This window comes from Typopeltis vanoorti, chromosome 14, assembly GCF_054136105.1.
Source record: "Typopeltis vanoorti isolate ZY-2024b chromosome 14, IOZ_Tvanoo_1.0, whole genome shotgun sequence".
Taxonomy (NCBI): domain Eukaryota; kingdom Metazoa; phylum Arthropoda; class Arachnida; order Uropygi; family Thelyphonidae; genus Typopeltis; species Typopeltis vanoorti.
Window position 1 is genome coordinate 123,554,535 of NC_143562.1, and position 22,232 is coordinate 123,576,766.

The 22,232-nt window shown below is 35.6% G+C and overlaps 1 protein-coding gene across 1 annotated transcript in view; it reads left to right on the forward strand.

The window, feature by feature from the left end:
* The first annotated feature begins 8,132 nt into the window (after positions 1-8,132).
* LOC150099879 (uncharacterized) overlaps positions 8,133-22,232 on the forward strand; it is a 434,429-nt gene continuing 420,329 nt past the window's right edge. The window contains exons 1-2 of the mRNA XM_090403509.1: positions 8,133-8,226; positions 15,263-15,295. Of these exons, the coding sequence (XP_090259635.1) occupies positions 15,273-15,295 (23 nt within the window). The 5' untranslated portion in view covers positions 8,133-8,226; positions 15,263-15,272. The remainder of the gene's footprint in view (positions 8,227-15,262; positions 15,296-22,232) is intronic.

A 22,232-nucleotide genomic window follows, 5' to 3' on the forward strand; every position in this document is an offset into this window, starting at 1 on the left:
CAGTAGATTATACGGGAATTGTGGTGAATGAAGTGGAGGTGAGTAGTCCATTGCATAACCTCAACTTCAATACATCTGTGGGATTGGATGGTATATCAGCTCGTGTTGTACGAGAAGCAGCTAAAGAATTGTTAGTATTCTTGACCATTTTGTTTTATTTGAGTCTCGGGTCTGGGTTAGTCCCGAGTGGGTGGAAAGAGGGGAAAGTGTTTGCATAAAGCTGGTTCCAAGACTGCTGTTGTAAATTACCGACCGATTAACATATCAGGAATCATTGTCAAGGTCTTAGAGAAATTAGTCAAGAAAAGAATACAGGATTGGATAGATGAAAATGGGATATTGTATGGGGGACAACATGGTTTTGTGAAAGGTAGATCATGCCTCAGTAACTTGCTCACGTTTTATAACACAGTTACGGCTGAACTGGATAGGGGTAATGGGTTTACAGTAATACTACTGGACCTTGCTAAGGCTTTTGATAGGATACCATATGGAATCCCAATCAGTAAACTGGAGCAGATGTGGATAGATATAGGGTTGGTGAGATGGATAGGAGGGTGATTGAAGGAGAGATACCAGAGAGTGGTTTATTCAGGAGTGGAGTCTAAAAGACGGCTTGGGACTAGTGGAGTGCCACAGGGCTCTGTTCTTGGACCACTGCTTTTCAATTTGTTCATCAATGATATAGGAAAGGATTTGAGAGGAAGTGTTCACTTGTTTGCTGATAATGCAAAGTTGGGTAGAGCAATTGTGAATGCACAGGATGTCAAAATTTTTCAGGATGATTTGGATAGTTTGGAGGACTGGGCTAGGAAAAATGGATGTCAATTTAATGTGCCAAAGTGTAAGGTTATGCACTTTGGGGTGAAAAGAATAGCAGCAGTATATCACATTGGTGGAACCATACTCCAGGAGATTGATGAGGCCAGGGAGTGTTGGTGGACAGGGAATTGAAGTTTAGGGGGCACATTGCAAAAGTGACTAAAACAGCTCACCAAATCACTTGGCTTCTGAAAAATACTTTAACATGCAGAGACAAACAAGTTGTTGTTCCTCTGTATCGAGCCTTGATAAGACCCCATCTGGACTACTGTGCCCAGTAATGGCCACCAGAGTTTCTTCGTGATGGGGAGGAAGTGGAGAGGATCCAAAGACGAGTGACCAAGATGATAGCAGGTCTGTGGAATGAACCTTATGAGAATAGGTTGAAGATTTGTGAGTTGCAGAAATTGGTCGATAGGCGAAGGAGGGGTGATATGATTGAGACATTCAAATTACTGAAGGGTTTCTATAAGATTGATCCAGAAGATATTTTTGAAAATATGACTGGTGATGGGAGGACTAGGGGCCATGCTTGGAATCTGGCAAGAACGTGGTTGACAAGGGTGTTAGAGCTAGGTTTTTTACTTGGAGAGTGGTGAATGAGTGGAATAAGCTTCTAGAGTCTGTTGTGGGTGCTACGACCGTGAATGAGTTCAAGGCAAGGTATGATAGATACTGTGTGAATGTCGAATAGTTGTTTTTGACATGATGTTAGGCCTCCCTCGATGAGTCTGTCGACTCCTTGGAGTTTACGGAACAACAACAATAACAATAATAATAATAATAATAATTTTTTTTTCTTTCAAATATTTACATATGCACAATGATCATCTATTCAGTATATTATTTTACAGTTCAGCACTTTGTGCTACATATAATGAGATTTAAATAGTAATGCTGATAACAGTTTTTTTTTTAAATAACAATCATAATAATAATTGACAATTATATTGTTCAGAGTTACATAAGTAGTATTATATTACATGTTGTAGTTTACTTTTTTTTTTCAAGTTTGAAAAGGTGTGATTATACAACAGTATTTACACATATGCAATCTAAATATTATATTTCCTAATTCTCAAACACATACAGTGTAACTCATGATTTACATTTAAAAGAATTTTTTTTATTAGATTGCATAAATTTGTTTCAGTTATTATATACATTACATACATTTGATTACATATGATACATTACTTACATTTGTTTACATGTGTTGCTTACATTACGTACATTGGTTTACATATAATACATACGTTACATACATTGGTTTTCATGTGATACGTACATTCCATGCATTTGGTTACATATGATACATCTGGGATGAGAACTAATTTCTTTGCTTTCATTCAAAGCTTATATGTAAGCTTATCTGAGGATGACACCAGTTGGTTATTATGAATTGTGTTTTTTTTTTTTTTTTGCTGTGTTGGGAAGCTGCGAAATCTGTGATTGAGAAATTCGCGCGCGCGCACTCACACATACACACGCACGCACGCACAATAACTTGGAATGCATTGATGCATCGCTGAACTGGAAGCCTGAACGAATATATTGTGTTTCATTAAATTTGTATGGTAATTTGGGTGCGTGTTTCTTGTTCATAGTATGTCCTTAGAGCTCTTTCCAGGCTATTGTAATTTGTAAAGTTTCTGTATTCAAAAGGTAATTTGTTTATCATGTCTGGGATGTAGAAGTTTCGCGTGGCCTTTCCGTAGTGATTATTGTATTTATATGTGATATAATTAGTAGTCTGAGGTCTTGTTATGCTGTAAGCATTTCTGACTGTCCTGTAGTTGGCATCGAAATAATGTTTTAGCAAAGTTGCATAGTGACATAAATGTTTTGCTGTCAGTATTTTGTGTTCTGACATTGCAATGTTTATAAGGTCGTGATTTTCTCTTTGTTCCCAAAAGATCATTTTTGTTATTTTGTATTGTAGCGACATTAATCTATTTAATTTGTAGGGTGTGCAGAAAGCATACGTTGTTATAGCGTATCTTAATATATTTTGGCATAGAGCTTTGTATATTAGTGTTTTTAGGCGTATGGGAACTATGTCTTTTAACCTGTAGAGTTTGCCACTTATTGTTCGGAGCCAGTCTATGATCAGATTTATGTCATGTTGCATAATTGTTTGGGCTATGCTTGCGTTATTATGGATGGGTATTATTGCTGTATCGTCTACGTATTGGAATATCTCACCTTTGAGTGGTAGCTGATTTATATCGTGGGTGGAAATGGTGAATAGAGTTGGGGAGAATACAGCTCCCTGTGGTACTCCACAGGTTACTAGTAGCTCTCTGCTTCGGTTTGACCCGATACGTGTGATATGCTTTCTATTTTGAAGGTAGTTTGTAAACCACCTGTGAAGAGGCCCGTCTATTCCAATATGCCTCAGCTTTTCTAACAAGGTTTGATGTGTAAGTGTATCGAATGCTTTAGTTAGATCAATAAAGACTACCATGGCAATTTTGTTTTTGTCTAAGGCGGTATTAATTACGTCTGTAAAGTCTTCCAAGAGAGATGTTGTTCCCTTATTTTTCTGAAAACATATTGTGTTTTGGGGATAATATGAATGATCTCAGTGTATGCTGTGAGTTTCTTCAGTATGATCCGCCTCATAATTTGATTGATGATTGGTAATGTTGCTATAGGTCTGTTTATTAATAATAATAATAATAATTTTATATTATTTTATTTTTATTTTATTTTATTATTTATTTATTTATTTATTTTTAATAATAATAATAATACTGCTCAGCTGTCTGACTGAACAGTGAACACGTTAAATGAATTGATACTGTTTTGAATCAGACAATGCATGTAATTTTTGGAACAATAAAGACCACTCCATCATATTGGCTACATACAATGAGCCACATACAACCGCCACAACTACGATGCTAAGACAACCTAATTCGCAAATATAACAAAATTTGCTGAAATCCACTACGTCCTATATACTGACAGCTTTAAATCACAGAGGCTTAAGTCAAGACACCTGCCTATTATAATGACACAACGACCTGTCACTGAGCGCTATGATGCAACAATAGCATGGTAGACGAAATGGACTGCCCAAGCTCCAGTAATCTGGCAGATATTTTTAACCCAAACAGCCCTCCACCAGGGTTCGACCTATCTAGAAAAACATGGACCTATAAAAATATGAAAAACAGGGTTCGAACCAACCATGGTAGGTGCGAAGCTTACTTTTTACTTGGCGAATAAGATCAAACTCCTCTGGTGAGGATAACCGAACTATATTCAACATATCACGTTAGACGTTCCTCACAGAATCTGCACGGGACCTGTAACTGACTTTATAACAGTTTCTACAGATGCTGATGATTTGGGTGTCGAACTTAGATATTCAATTTAATTTTATGCTTATTTGTATATTTTTTATGTATATATGAGCGCATTGTCACTTCACATTATTGTATTCTTTTATACATCTTTTATGCATTTTATTGTCTTGAACATACTTTTTTTTTGTGTATATCGTGGCATATGCATGTATTTTTAGCCAAACGCTAAATAAGTAAAATCATTATTGCATCTTATTATAAAAAAAAATCAGCTAACGCCTTTTTGTTCCCATATAAGGAGTAGGCGAGTATTATTATTATTATTATTATTATTATTATTATTATTATTATTATTATTATTATTGGTATCTCCATGGAGTCAGTAGACTCATTGAAGAAGACCCAAACTATCAAAAGAATATCTATCATATCTCTTCTTGAATTCATTTACAGACGAAGAACTCACAACTGAGTCAGGCAATGCATTCCACCCACTCGCCACCCTCCATGCAAAAAATTTAGTTCTCACACAATTGTTAACCACACTTTTCCTTAATTTCCAGAGATGACCTCTTGTTTTTCCATCACTATCACACAGCTGACATATTTCCTCTGCATCAATCTTATAAAAACCTGTTAGTAATTTAAATGTTTCTATCATATCTCCCTCTTCTCAGCCTATCAGCCAACCTCTGCAATCCACAAGCTATCAATCTATCAATGTAGTGAGCATTTTTTACATTACTCACCAACTTAGTCATCCACTGAACACTCTTCACTACCTCCTCATCTCCAAGGAATCCAGGTGACCAACTTAAGCACACTAGTCTAAATGTGGAAGTATCGAAGCCTTATAAAGGGGAATAATAACCTCTTGGTCTCTGAATGTTAGCGTGTTCTTCAATAACGAAGTAATCTTATGTGCAATCTTGGATACCTTAGCAATGTGTCCTCTGAACTTCATCTTCCTATCCACCAACACCGCCAAGTCCCTATCCTCATCAATCTCTTGGAGTGCCATTCCATCAATGTAGTACACAGCCGGTAATCTTTTATTCCAAAATGCATAACTTTACACTTTTCCACAGTCAACTCACATCCATTACCTTTTGCCAGCTTATTTAAATCATCCTGCAAACTCTCAACATCAACTAGATTTTTTATTGTTCTACTCAACTTTGCATCATCATCAAACAACTGAATATCTCTCTTCAAGCCATTTCCTCTATCATTTATGTACAAATCAAACAATAACGGCTCAAGCACAGAACCCTGAGGCACACCACTGATCACCTGCCTCATCCTGGACTCTGCTCCTCCATACACTACTTTCTGGTATCTCTCCATGAGTCATTCTATTATCCATATCACCCGTTTAGTATCCCTCTTCATCTACTGAAATTTGCGCAAGAGTATACCATGGGGTATCCTGTCAAAAGCCAATGCAAAATCCAGAAGTACCACTGTGTAGCCATTTCCTCTGTGCAACTCAGATGTCATTATAGTATAAAAAGTTAATAAAATGCTAAGTCAGGATCGACCTTTAATAGAACCATGTTGGCCTCTCTAAACTATCATATTCTGATCAATCGATTGTTGAATTCTGTCTTTAAACCAACTTTTCCACCACCACTCCCGAGATGGTGATAGGTCTGTAATTTACTACTGCAGTTTTAGAGCCACCTTTATTCAAAGGAACCACTTTACCTAACTTCCACTCCCTAGCGACCACACCAGAGTTCAAAGTGAAGTTAAATAACCAATTAAGAGGCATTGACAATCCTTTTCACATTCGCTTGAAACCCGAGCTGATATTCCATCTAAATCTACAGCAGTGTTTACATTTAAATTTTGCAATATACTAAGTACCTCTTATTTATTAACTACTATTCTTACAGTAGTTATTGGTAGAGGTACAGAGATATCCTCACTTGGGTTATAGACTTTTGAAAAGTGATCGCTCAGGAAATCTACTATTATATCTGAATTGTTCACGTCAATACTTTCAACACCTACTAAAGTTATCCTTCCGAAGTAATTATTCCTTTTACTTGCCGCATAGCGGAATTCTCTTTGGAATTACTCTTGATCTCCTTGGCTGAGGTCTTCTCATAATGTGATTTAGCTTTTCCTACTATGCTGGTAATCTTCCTAGCTTGAGCCTTTTACTACTCAAGGGTGTATTGATCGCTTTTCTTCTTGTGAATTCTCCATAACATGTTCTTTTTACACCAAACTTGATGCTACTACTCATCCCCGTAACGCCTATCTTGTTTGTCTTCCTGAGTATGGGGAATACATTCTGATATCGCCTTCCTCAGATACCTACTGATTTTATCCCGTGCACTGCTAACATCGTTTCCCTGTAATACATTCTGCCATGGGACAGCTGTAAGCTCACTTCGATGCTTGTTATAATCACCTAACCTGTAATTTGGTCTATACCTCTTCTGAAGAGAAAAATCCACAAATTTTGCAACCTCTCAAGTGAATACCATATGATTGCTCTCTCACTAATTGGAGGTAACCAGGACATATTACTTATGCATATATCCTTTGAACCAATGACCAGGTTCAACACTCTCACACCACGAGTCCCTTCAGTTATGTGCTGTTTCAAGTAATTATCTCTTAGAAAGTGTGTGAATTCCATTTCCTTTTTGCCACGTGATATTTCCTCGTTCCAGTTGATATCACCATAATTAAAATCCCCATAATAATCACTAACCCTGTTCTCATTGCACAAATTTGCTGATGCATGAATTCAATATCAGTCCCTGTATCCCTTGGTCAATAGCCAATAGCAGCAACTAACTGTATATTTGGTGCATTGGTCATCAACAGTACTTCTCTCTCTCTCCCCCCCCCCCGTTCTATCTCCTCTATCCTCCCTGAAAATACTGTACCCATCATATTCAAATCTAATAACAAATCTTCTGCTGACAGTCTAGTTTCACTAATGCCTACAACTTTTGGTGAGATTGCACTGACTAATGCCAAAAATTTTTATCTCTTATTTCGACCGCTTCTTGCATTAGTACACAAAAATTGCAGATTCCCTTTAGTTCTTGCACCAACTTTAGAACTGATATACATGTCACTAATTTCAGTACTCCCATACCGATTTTTATCCATTCTATTCTGCAATTTATTCCACGAAAAAGGATCAACAAGTATACATTCACTACATAACTTTCTCCATCTTACACTCCACCTTTTCAATTTTAGTTTCCCTGATTACTTTACGTTGTTCAGAAAACAGTAACTTCTTCAATCGTGTATGACCGTCCATCATGTTCAGATGCAGCCCATCTCTTGCATACAGCTGTCTTTTGCCTTCAAACATACTCCAGACATCAACAAATTCCAGATCACTTTTTTGCACATTCTAGTGATGATATCATTCATTATCATCGTTCATCTACTTAACTCATAATTATCAAAACATTACCAGCACGCACGCACGCACGCACGCGCACACACACATCCACACACACACACACACACACACACACACACACACACACACACACACACACACACACACACACACACACACACACACACACACACACACACACACACACACACACACACACACACACATTCCTCCCTTTGACACATTTCTTCTTCACGATATCTAACAATATTCTTAAATCTTTTGCTACCCGATAAATACCACCACTCAGGTCATTTGTACCCACCATAGCTATCATCTTTTCTGCATCATGCCCTCTCTTTATTGCTAAAGACAATCTATTTTCCCACCATCCAAACACTCTTCAGGCATACCACTCTCCATATCCTTAATCATAAAAAGAAAACTAAGAAGAAAACAACGAAAAAATAGTGGATTTATTTATGTATTTATTTATTATTATTATTATATTATTTTTGGTTTTATTTACTTATTTATTTATTTAATTTTGTCATAAGAATAGGAAAGAGAAATAAAATTTTGTTGGTGCTGCTGACAGAGGGCGAGTATGATATGAAATTACTTAATGACGGGAAGCAGAAATCGGAAAACGTGTTTTGTGGTGTCCTTGTTTTTGTTATGCTTTAGTGTTGTTCTTCGTTAAGTACTAATGTAAGTTTTTATGAATGTGTTAAGTTGTAATTTATTCGAATAATTTTTTATATTGTGGTTATTTACGTTTTAAAATTTGACTATTTTACTGATTGAAATAGTGTGTAAACAGAAAGCACGTGAGTTTATGGCTATGTAAAAGGACCACTTCGTAATGTGTAGATTGTGTATATAATAATTGTTGACTTACGATATCACGTTATAGTTTGTATCAGAGAGAGAATCGCATCGATTCTAGTATTTCTCCCCATTAAGGAGTGCTACATTTTTTTCAAGTAACAACAGCTAGCTATATCTATGCGTTACTTGTATTAGGTTTTGCATTGTTTCTGCGACTTATTCGTTTAATAAAATCGGCGTGCTTTGGGGTTGTTCCATTCCTCCACACATATTTTCTTTATCCGACTGCCTCTGTCATCCTTCCTCATTACAATTTTCGAAAGACGGAAAGCTACATTCCCGCCTTTATTTATTTTTTAATATAATGTAATGTCTTTGTATGCACTGTAACAAAAAAAGTAAATTTTTAGCTTTGAATTAAATTTTGATACCGGTATTTGTTTTTCCAATGAAAATATCACTGTCCACTCCATTTTGAAATATTTGTAAATTTGTCAAGTTTGTTGCCATTTCCTAATTATGTCATATCTTGTACTAAAAAGAGCAAAATATTAATTAAAAAAATGTTATATTAATTTCTTTATTTGTGACAATTATTGTTATTATCCCTTTTAAATAGGCATTCAAATTTGAATAACAAAAAAACAAAACAAAACGTGATTACATCATGTGATGCGGTTTCTATGAACATGAGTGTGTGTGTGTATGTATGTATGTATTACTTGGTATCTTTAACATATATATATATATATATATATGAATAATGCCAAGTGGTATAGTACTTAATGAAAAGAAAACATAAACTGATGTTATATAACATCTAGATATTAGGTAGATATATAGATAATAGCTAAATACCAGCAGTTACTATCATACAGTTACGTGTCCAATACCATAATTTGTGTCAGTTTTACAAAAATTAATTGGCATAAACTTCATTTATTATTAAATTCCATATAGAAATTACTGCAGTTATGTCCTAATGGACATAATTCTGAAGAAAAAATGTTTCATGATTTTTTGTGTGTGTGTAATATTATTCATTTCATGCTGTGTTATAGTGTATCATACTTTTGCATGTAAACTGCCTCCGTGATGCAACAGGAAGAATGATGGGATACTAATAGCATCCCTTGATACCTGAGTTTCATTTTTGCTGTGATCAGAGTAATCTGTATTTATATGGACTTTTTAAATTGAAGTTGAGTTATCCAATGTCATACAGAGGTAGTAGTGATTTTTCTCCTGGAAAATTGGATGTTTTTGTTCTACATATAAGAAAATCAGATGGAAAACACATGCAGTTTATATACAAAAAATAGTATTAGTTGGCAGATTGTAGATGATCGATAGCAGCATTACATGTAGATGGAGGATTAAGTAGTGTAGATGGTGGAATACCCGCCTATGATGAGTCCTTTGGAGGTGTCACATAATAATTAAGAAGTGAGAGAGAGTTTTCAGAAGAAAATAAAAAAGAATATGATATTCATTCTGGCTGCACATGTGCTCATTTCACGAGAAAGTGCAACGTCAGGGGTTGATAAGTCACTAAGGTTCTAAACTTTGAAGGATCAGTTTTTTAGCATTTGAATAAATGGTAGATTACTGGAGATATATAGAATTACAGAAACATAGTATTCACTAGAGTTTGACAGCATTTTTGACTTTGCTTGCCATATTTGCATCATGCTCATTAGAGCTAAATAACTAGCTATGAGATGTCTGGAGTTAATAAAACAATAAGTGTTTGTATATTTATCATAACATCATCATCATCAACAACCATGGGTCCAATGCCCATAGGTGTCTGATACCATCTTCATACGATTCTTCCATTGCATTCTCCTTTTTTGTGTATAGAGTTTCTGCACCATTTGACAATGTTATTGCCCCATTCTCTATTTGGTTTTTCTTTTTTGTTCTTTCCTTCAATCATCCAAACGGCAGCATTTTTTTTATTTTCCTCTCATCCTTCATTCTACATATGGCCAAAGAGACGTAGTTTCCTTTTGATTATTTTCTGGATCAGGCTTTTTTTTGGTTGTATTTGTCTGTAGATTTCCTCATTGTTCACTTTCTGTATCCAGCTTATTCTCAAGATCTTTCTATAGCACTTCCTCTCAAATGCCAATGTCCTCCTTTCAGATTCTCTCAGGAGTACCCAAGCCTCACATCCATTGTTGTGTCCCATTTTATGATTTTTATTCTATCTAGTTATTTCCCCTTTATCTATGTTCAACTATTGTCTATGCACGAGGTATCACCAAAATTTTTACTAATACTTAAGTTAATTCTCCCCTTAGTACCCCTAATATTCGTATTTATACTGCACCTTTTGGGATATTTAGTTTGAGATATTATATACAAAAACATGGAGAAAGAACTCAAATAAGTCTGAAAGTGAAACAATGTTGTAGTCGTGACACTTTATCTCGTTTCTTAACACATTAATTTCCCGCGTGATTAGGTTCGTAATTTTTCAAGTGGTGCATTGGACAGCAATTTCAGACAGCTGTTTTATCATTGGACAAAAGGTTTATTAAAAACTTTAACATGGTACAATTCAATTTTTGTTATTACTCAATTCGATGCTAAACAAATACTTACAAACTAACATTAACTTATTAAAAGTAATTAGGCTATGATACAATAATGGGTATTACGATCATGCCGCCATACACATTCAACACATAAATTCATTTGACACGGACATATAAGATTAATTTACACTATTTAACTATCCAAACTTGAGTAGATTAACTAAACCTTTTACTGCACTAACACACAACTATGACATTTAACCTTCCTATACATTGTAATAGACATGAAAAATTTCTCAGGACACGTAATTACTTAATTTACACTATTCAACTATCCAAACTTAAGTAGATTAACTAAACCATTTATTGCACTAACACATAACTATGACATTTAAACTTTCTTATACAATATAATAGACATGCTCAATAATAGACATGCTCAGGACACTTAATTATTCATATAACATTAACACTAGTCAGCTTACTTTTAATATATTCTGTCAGATACTAAAGTCCTAGTATAATTTTTCCTTGGTCACTTCAACAGTTCCGTATCAGAATAATGATACCTATTACAGATAAATTTTAGTTAACATTAGATATAATTTACAGTACCTTTCTTTCTTGAGTTTTCCACATGGGCCTTTACCTTTTTCTGATTGAACTAACTTGGTATGACCTCTTTGATAATCTGCTTCTCCTATGTTCCTTTTGGAGTTGAACTAGGCTTATGCGGTCTTAACTCTTCGTAACTGCGGACACACTTTGAATCATCTATATATCGGCTGTGCAACTCGCGACGTGGACATCTATTTCTTTACAGCTCTCCTTTTTTCGTGGTTGTCACTGAAGTTGAAACACAAAGAATATGTTTCCTTTTCTTTGACTCTATGGCATTCTTCGCTTCTTACATAGGAAATCCGGAGTCGAAATCCCGCTCACTTTTGTTTCCATGTTGTGACGACGGAGATATAACCCCAATCTCCACTCAGGAAGACCGCGTGAAACCTATGCCACGGAGCTCGTAGAGAACACCTCGGGAACAGAACCAAAACAAAAACCAAAAAGCTTTGTGGGGGAGGGGGGTTTCCAACCCTTTTATACTTGCTCTCCTAACAGCACCCTCTTTAACTTCTTTTCTCTGCCCCCCCCCACTTGTTTTTACTTCACCGACCAATTAGGGTGGCATTTTTTTCTGCTAAACGACCTTTGGTCCGCAAGCGAAACGATGTCTCAATCCAGGAATCGGCCCTGAGCGATAGTCTGTTGTTTTTCTTCTGCTAGCCTCTAACTTAATCCCCTTTCCAAAATATTTCTATGAATTCACTTGATATTTTTAATCTCTAGCCTCTCACATACCATCTCTTATGACTAATCCTTTTCTGTCTTATTTAGTTAAATTTTCTCTTTTATATCATATTACAACATTAATATATTCTTTCTTTTTGTTTTAGTTCAACCAAACACCATTATATTTTATATATTTTATTGGATGCAAGAATATTTCCTTTTCTTTTAAATAATTCATTTAAATTAGCTATTAGTTTATTGCAGGTTTTTTATTTATTTATTTGCTCTTCGTGTTACACCATGATAACTGAGAATTTTACATTCTTAAGATATCAGGGGGGGTGTAACACCATAGAGCATGCTGCTGAAGATGCAGGTTTCTACAATGCGCAGTTTAGTTTGCATCTTTATAGCTCGGCTCTTCCATATTTTGTCCATGGCTTTTAAAATAGTTGTTGCTCTGGCTATTCTAATTTTTATCTCCTTTTTTTTTTTTTTTTTTTTTTTTTTTTTTTTTTTTTTTTTTTTTTGTGTGTGTGTGTGTCCAAGATATGTGAAGTGTTCCACATTTTCCAGTTGAAACCTGTTCCAAATATCATTGTTTTAGTTTTTTCAAAGTTGACATTTAGTCCATATCTTTTTCCTTCTGTGTATAGTGTTTGCAATGTCTGTTCCAGCCTTGCTGCATCTTCTTCAATCAGGACGATGTCATCTGCAAAACAGAGGTAGTTTATTCTCGTGCCATTTATTGAAATGCCTCCACCTTCTTTAATCTTATCTAGTGTTCTTCCCAGATGTGTGATGAAAGTGATTGGTGATATTGGGTCCCCTTGTCTTATGCCTTGACTAGTGGCAAACCAATCTCCAGTCGCACCTGCTATCCTGATTTTTACTTGTGCTTGGCTGTTTTATATCTTTCAGCAAGCGGATCAACTTATTGTCCATAACATAGGATTCCAAGACAGCCCATGTTACATTTTGGCCAATATTATCAAATGCTTTTAGGAAGTCCACGAAACAGCATATCTTTTTGTTCTTTCTTCGAGCTTTCTCTGCTATTAGTCTTATTGCGAGTATTTGTTGCACTATACTTTGAACTTTTTGAAATCCGGCTTGCTCATCAGGAAGATGTGCCTCCATATGACCTTTCTGTTAGCATTTTTATCAGCACTTTGCCAAGATGACTCATTAATGCAGTAGTTCTGTAATTGGTGTTCTAAAGCACTGCCTTTCTTTGAAGAACAATCAAGACCAATTTTTTCCACTCTCTGGGGGCATACCTTGATTCCCATATTTCATTACATAGCTTATGCATTTCTTTTACAACTGATTCTCCCCCATATTTTAGTGTCTTGCCTATTATGTTGTCATCTCCAGGACTCTTGTTGTTCTGGAAATGTTTTATAGCCTTATTCATCTCTTCTTCCAAGATGTCATTTTCAAAGATCTCTTCTGGTGGAGAGATTGTTTTTAGTTCTTTGATAACTTCTGTTGCAGTATTATTTAGTTGATTTTTATATAGTTCACTGCAATATCTTATCCGTCTGTGTATGATTTCTGTCTTGCCCATCAGTACTTTACTATCTTCATCTTTGACTGCTACTGATCTAGTTTGACACTTCCTATTGACATTTCTTATAAGTTTGTAGACCGCTCTAGTTTTGTCTTCTCCATAGTACTGTTCAATGTCTTTGCACTGGTCCTCCAACCATTTGGCTTTATCAGATCTTGCTGCTTTCCGTACTTCATTGCATTTTTGATGGTATAACTTATCTGCTGTCTCTGAATTATTTATCATATACTTGCATGTTTATTTCATTGTATTTAAGATCTTAAATCTTAAAATTAGAATCAACTGTTTTAAATTTTGTTTTGTGCTTAAACTAATGGATTTTCTATGGTGTCCTCCGTGTCCTCCCGTGATGAGTCTTCGAACTCTTTGGAGGTGTCACGAATAATAATAATAATATACAATCTGCTGTCTGTCAGTCACCCGCCTATCCATTCTAGTAGCTTCATATCCATTCTTATTTACTCCAACTTTTGTAATAGTTTTCCATGTGTATTCTGTCAAATGCCTGTGCAAAATTTAACAGCACTGTGGTGTAGCCATTTCCTCTATCCAATTCCATTGTTATCACTTTATTATAAAATTAGAATAAACTAAGACAGGACCTACTCTTTACAAAGCTGTACTACCCACAATTAAAATTTTAAATTTAATTTTGATATTTAAATTTAAAATTAAATTATTAAAATAAGTAGCTTAGTTGAAGTTTTCTAAGGTTGAATGTCTCAAGCTAATTTGCAGTGGTGTGTGATGTAGCAATATCACATAGCACTGCACATATCACACACAATGTAAGTGTTCATCTATAAGCTGAGAACAGTATTCACTTTTCAAAAGTTCATCATTTTGTTCTAATTTATGGCTTATTAAAATCTAATAAGTTAAGTATAAAGAGCTAATAAGCTTCATTTCGGCAATGAAAACATTACTTAAATTAAGGGACTATAAGAAACTCAAAGATCGGAATCAGAGAGTTTCTTGCCGAATATAGTCAACTATAAAGTATCGGCGACACTAGCGTTAGCCAATGCAAGTGATCCTAGTACGTAGTACAATTGTACTGTGATATTGTACTACGTACTAGGATCACTTGCATTGGCTAACGCTAGTGTCGCCGATACTTTATAGTTGACTATATTCGGCAAGAAACTCTCTGATTCTGATCTTTGAGTTTCTTATTTGGTTTTAAAACTATGTGGGATTTAATATCCCCTTAATTTAAGTAATCTAATAAGTTATGTAATAAGTTAATACTTCAAATGCAGCCCATCAAAAGATTTGATGGCTGCATTTTGCAGTATTAAGCAAACATTTATGGAGAAAAAAGAATGAACATAAAGGCTGTATATGATTTTGTTGCTGACTACTGCATTAGCCTCACCTGATATATCCTGGATTAGACTTTTTTTTTGCTTATATTAAAATTATGCTACAAATTAAAATGTGTGTGTGTATATATGTATGTATGTCTGTCTGTCTGTGGTTAATTGCATATGTTTCCTTTCCTTTTTAGCTCTTTAATAATGGCACAAGATGAACATTTCCAGTAAGTTTAATTGCTTTATACAGTATATCATTTTACTTATTTTTTATTATAAAGTTTAAGTAGTTTATTTTATTTTGGATGGTATCCCTACTTTCCAGCCAGAGGACCGTATGTTCTAATCCCATTGTAACCTTTATGCCTGTGAATGTCTGTAGGTGGTAGACCTATATACATTCACAGCTTGCCTAGTGTGAGATCCATCCTGCTTATTTGGGGACCTTACTTGCTTTGAAAATGTTCTGTTTGATCACCAGAGCAGCATTTCCACACTCTGATTATCACGAATTCTTAAAAACACATATTTTTTTTTGTCTCTTATTGCTATTTTTTAATTAAATTTGATACAGCAAAAATTCAGTTGAGTTAAGAACTTCTGAAGACTGGTGGTATAAATTTTTTTTAGAAATTTCACATCTTAAAGAAAGGGTCTTTAACTTATGATTTAACAAGTTTTATTCCTTCATAATGTGATCCATATAAATTTATAATAGTGGAGGTGACATTGCACCATTGTGATACACCAGCCTCCTGTAATTTAAACTACAGACTTACATCTAGGGCGGCCAATTATCCGAGTTTATCCAGGATAGTCCCAGAACATGTCTCAAAGTCCCACATTTCTGAACAAGGCACTAAAATATTTAAAAATGAGAAACAAAAAATTACATGAATTAATTTTGTAAAATAGTACCCATAATAAAATTGTAAATAAAGTAATTTCTTCAAATAGACAGGTAGTGTTATGTTGTTGTTCTTTGTACTTTTCTATATTTTGGTTCTATTATGTTTGCCTTACTATACTATAATTAACTCTCTTCTAATTCTCGATTATCTTTAACACTCAATTCAATTTGCATCTATCACTCTATATTCTACTCAATCTATAATTTGGGCCATTTCTAGACCAGTCACATGTATTCTTTAATTATTGGAGGCTTTATCTTAGTTAGGAACAAAGCCCCTAATTCTACTATCTGAGACTGTCTCCTGATCAAATATTGACGAATTTATTTGATACGCTGCGCCAGCCAATATCCTAGGATAGATGACTCTTATCCAAGGAGACCTTCTCAGAATAATATACAGAGGTGAAAGTTCTGGCACTTTTCTACTTCAATTCGTCTATATCTAGCTTCGTTTGCAGTCATGGCTTATGAATACCTACTATACATCTATATCCTACCTGCTTAGGTTCAGTTTTATGAGTGGTAATTTGAATTCATATCTCAGGCCAATATCAGGTATAAAATACAAAGTGCATTTATTGAGGTCTAAAATTCATATACAATAAAAGCTTCACACACATAGTTAAATTCAATTTCATTTTAAGTAAAATTAGGTAACACAGCTAAACACCCTTGAACATGAACACTAACTCGCTCTACAAAACACTCGTTAATATACACAAAATGTTAGTTTAGAATTAATCCATTCAATTATTTCTCAGTTATGTAAATTTCTCACATTAATCATAGTCATATCACATAAAATTTCCTTCTCAGACATGTCTTTGCAGTTGGGACATGTCACTACCAGATATGGTAATCACTTAAAAGTTTACTATCCAATGTCCTCACTCTAAATTACATACAGCATCCATTCATTTCTTTAACTGGAAACATAAAATAAATTCTGTACTTTACCATTCACTGGTATGATCATCTGGTCCATCCACAGCTTTGTCTAGACATCTCGACCCTTCTGCTGGCTTTCGTCCACGTGGTCACTTATGATGGTCGCACGATATGGCCTTTCCGAACGATTTGGCGATATGCCGCCCTGGTCTCGTTCCGTTGCCGCTTGCAGTCATCAATATTGCTGGTCCTTGGTTGTGCCCGGCTACTCTGTCATGAAGAGATAGCTAGCCGGGACTCTGGAACTATGGGTACCGACTCATAACTTCTACGGGTAGTCCGGATTCACTCAGGAGGCAGGAGAGAGAGAGAGAGCCAATGTCCAAGAAACAGGAACCAGGAACAAAAAAAAAGCCTCTTGAGAGGGGGCAAACCCCTTTTATATCACCCCTTTTGGCATCCTCTTTTGCTATGTTTTTATGCACAGCACTCATCTTCCGCGCTTAGTCTTCCAAGAAACACGATTGAGCTTCACTTTCCATATAATTCTCTTTGCCTTAGGCCATAAATTACACTGGACGGATAATACGTGACCTTTAGACTTTTGCTTACATTCAATCAATTCACATACATTACATAGGATATTCTCTTTTTAACTACATTTATATACAAAATTCCTTTCATGACCTTGGGTAAACAAGATTAATTTCACATCTCTAAATCAACGTATTTACAGCCTTACTTAAGGTTAATACATGTGTATTTTTCTCTCTTGCCCAAGTACAAGTTTTCTCCTTGTTTATATTTTAGACTTGTTAGATCCTGAATTAATAATTTCTTTTAATAAATGTTTCATTCAGGATGTAACAGTAGTCCTTATGAAAGTATGAGTAATTCATTCATTTATTTTTGATTCCAGAGTTTCACAGATAGTGAATCACAATCACATTTTCTCAGTTATACTTAAATTATTCATTAGAATTTAACAGAACCGTAATTATAATTGTTGTTTATTATTTTAACGGTATAATAGAACACAGAAACTAAGTAAATAATTGATTTATTAACTTGATGCTGATATTTCGCTGGTATTATAACCAGCATCTTCAGAGCACAAAAACACTGTTTGTCACAATACGCGAGACTAAAACAACATGGTGTACATTAACAAAATTGTAGCAGCAACACAAAGACACAGAGTCCTGATTTTGGCGCCCTCTATCTGAAAAAAAAAAAAAAAAAAAAAAGCTATCATATATTGCTAGAGTCCTAGAAAAGTGCTAGTTTTTCCTTAATATGACTGTCTCCCAGATCTTCGGCAAGTTAATACAGCCATATTTGTTGAGATTTGGAGTGTGTTTTAGGGCTTCTGTCGCCTCTAAGAACAATCTCTCTGATTTATATGGGTTTCTGTGTAGTACTTTTGTGTTTTTCCAGTTGATCCTGTGTGCAGGGGTATCCAGAGCATGGTCTGCTAGGCCCGACTTCCCATAATGATATTTCCGGACGTATCGTTTATGTTCGCTGATGCGGATATTCACAGTTCTTCCTGTTTGACCGTAGTAGGCTTGATTGCATGAGCAGGGTACTTGGTAGACTCCTGGATGTGATAAAGGAGGAATGCTGTCCTTGGGTGAGCGGATGAGGGTGGCTAATTTGCTACATGGTCTGAATGTAGTGCGTAGTTTATGTTTAATGAGAATTCTTGAGATCTTTTTGGATGTGCCTTTAATGTAAGGGATGGTGACTGTTTTGTTGTAGTTCTCTGTGGTGGATGGTGGGAGGGGTTTCTTAGGAGTGTTTAGTATTTTGTTTATTTTTTGTGGATTGTAGCCGTTGGCCAAGAAGGTGTGGCGTAAGTGAGTCAGTTCAGCAGTAAGAGCCTTGTCATTTGAACAGATTGCTCTCGCTCTATGGGTTAGTGTTTTTAATATGCCATATTGTTGAGAAGGATGATGGTGTGATTGTTTGTGTAAGTATCTGCCTGTATGTGTGGGTTTTCTGAAAACTGAAAATGATAAGGAACCATCTGGGAGACGTGTGATGAGTGTATCCAGGAAGGGCAGACAGTTGTTGGCTTCCGGTTCCATAGTAAAGTGGATTTTTGGGTGTTGGCTATTTAAATGTGCTAAGAATGTTTTCAATGTCTCAGGGCCATGTGGCCAAATGGCAAGCACATCATCAACATAGCTTAGCCAAAGTGTTGGTTTGAGAGTGGCTGTATTGATTGCTTGTTTTTCCAGGTGTTCTATGTGAAAGTTGGCTAGGGGGGGAGAAAGGGGGGGAGCCCATGGCTGTCCCATCAATTTGTTTGTATATTTTCCCTTTACATGTGAAATATCCTGCATGTATTGTGAATTTGAATAGTTCAAATATATCAGGGGGAAGTGTGACTTCAGTAGATTGAGGGTTTCTATTAGTGGTACATTTGTGAATAGTGATGTCAAAGCTTACTATTAAGTCTGAGCTTTTTAGGGTGAGGTGTTGTAAGATGCTTTTTAGGTGTGCTGAATTTTTGATAAAGGAGGGAGAATTGTTAGTGAGAGTGGCTAGTAGCTTTGCTAAATGTCTAGCCAGTTTGTATGCAATCAATACAGCCACTCTCAAACCAACACTTTGGCTACGCTATGTTGATGATGTGCTTGCCATTTGGCCACATGGCCCTGAGACATTGAAAACATTCTTCATCATCATCATCATCATCAAATTCCTGCCATGTACCCTCAAGGGGTGTACAGGATATGACAGTACTACATGAAAAAATTACATCATTACTAACTTCCTATCTACAATTTTCCTCCAAATCAGTCTGTTACTTGTCAAGACTCCAACATTATCAGATCTTATATTTCTATCGTCTAAGGCACTTTGTACCGTATCAATCCACCTATATCTTGGTCTTCCTCTGGGTCGTTTTCCTGCCAACCTGGCAGAGAACACTTGTTTTGCTAATCTTTCCTCTCCTATTCTATTTAAGTGACCATACCACCTGAGATTAGCTCTGCTAACGCATTCCTGGATGCTGACAATGTCAAGTTCTTTCCTAATATCCTCATTTTTAATATGATATTGCCATTGATGCCATCTGTTCACGCCTCTAATCTTTCTCAGGACTCTCATATCTGCGGTCTCTAGTCTTTGGTCAAGTGTTTTACTTCTGACCCAGCTCTCAGATCCATAAGTTAAAATTGGTTTGAACACAGTCTTGTATACAGCTAATTTAGTGTTCCGACTAATTTCTTTCTTATTCCATATGAATTTATTCAATTGACTTCCCACGATACCAGCTTTGCTGATTCTGTTGTCTATTTCTATATTTAGTTTACCATCTTCAGTAAAAATTGTGCCTAAATAGCTGAAATGTTTTACTTGTTCCACAGGTTCTCCATTCACAACACAGTTGACATTTTCAATGATTCTGCCTATTTTCATTGTCTTTGTGTTTTTATTGCTGACCTTCATACCATATCTATTATAACAGCTATTCAATTTAGTCAGAGAATCTTGCAGACTTGTAGCGGATTTATTTAGAAGTATAACATCATCCGCATAAAGCAAAGAGCTGACATTAACATCTCCAATTTTGATATCAGGTTTAATACTACATTCCTTCATAATGTGATCCATATAGATAATGAATAACAGAGGGGATAATGTACATCCTTGTCTCACACCAGATTTAACATTAAACCATCTTCCTGTACTTCCTTCAATTCTAACTGCTGACTCACAACTCAAATAAAGACTAAGTATTGCTTGATATAATGCCCCATTGACACCATATAACTGCAACGTATTGAATAGCTTCTCTCTTGGCATCTTGTCATATGCCTTTTCCAAATCGACAAAACTTAAATACAGATCTTTGTTATATTCCCATGCTTTCTCGACTATTTGTCGTAAAGTGAAGATCTGATCCTGACAGCCTCTATTTGGCCTGAATCCAGCTTGTTCTTCACCAAGCTTTTCTTCCACAATTCTTCTCAACCGTTTCTCAAGTATACTTGCATAGATCTTGCCAGGAACACTCAGTAGGGAAATACCTCTGTAATTCTCACATTCAGTTTTATTTCCCTTTTTATATATGGGTACTATGAGAGCTCTACTCCAATCATCAGGAATTCGTCCCTCTGTCCAGGCTTTCTGAACTATGCAGTGCAGCCACTGTAAGACTTGTATACCATCATACTTCAGCATTTCTGGTCGAATATCATCTACTCCTGCTGCCTTTCCACATTTCAAGCCTTTGATGGCTTTTTCTACTTCAAGTATGGATATGTATTCCTGACTGCATGCCTGGTCAGTGTTTTTTATCACTGTGCTGTCATCACTGCTTGTTTCATTTAGCAGTTTTTCAAAGTAATTACTCCATACTTCAAGGATATCTTTTTCTCCTGTTTTCATTTCACCTTTATCATCTCTAATTCCTTTTACAGCACTCTTTCCTCCATTCCTAAGCTTCTTCAACAATCTCCAGAATATTTTGCCACCTTCTTGATATTTATTTTCTATATTCTTGCCAAAGTCCTCCCATGACTTTTGTTTAGCTAGTTTTACACACTGTTTAGCTTTCTTACATTTGTCTCTGTATTCTGTAAGAGTAAAAGCTGACTTATTTGCCAGGAACTTTTGATATGCTTTCTTCTTTTCCTTCACTGCCTCTTTAACTTCCTGTGTCCACCAGGGAGTTCTGATTTTTTTATCTTTGCACACAACCTCACCACATGCCTCTCTGGCAGAATCAATCAATGTTTCCTTCAGAGCTTGCCACTGAATCTCCAAGGTTTGATTCCTGTTCTCAAACTCTTTCATTTTCTTTTCAATAATATTTCTGTATTTTAGTCTACAGTTTACATCTGAGAGCTGCTCAACTTTTATTCGCTTTAAAACTTTCTTACATGTTATTCTTTTCAATATGAAATTCAATTTTATCCTGCTCAAGACTAAATAGTGATCACTTTCAATTTCAAATCCTCTGTACACTCTGGTGTCCTGCACCAGGGAGAAAACATCACTATCAACAATAGCATAGTCAATGAGACTTTTCTTATTCCTAGCCTCTTCTCTCCATGTGAATTTGTGCACATTTTTATGTTGGAACATGGTGTTAGTAATAACCAGTCCATGTCCTGAGCAGAAATCCAACAGATATTTGCCATTATTATTAGCTTTGCTCTTTTCTCCAAATTTTCCCAAAATATTTTTGTATGTCTCACAATCATTTCCTACTCTACTATTTAGATCCCCAACAAGGACCAACTTTTCCTTTTTCATTGTGTCAGTTGCTTTTTCTAAAGCCTCAAAAAATGCCTCCATTTCTACCTTAGTAGAACCTTCTGTGGGACCATAGGCACAAATAAGTC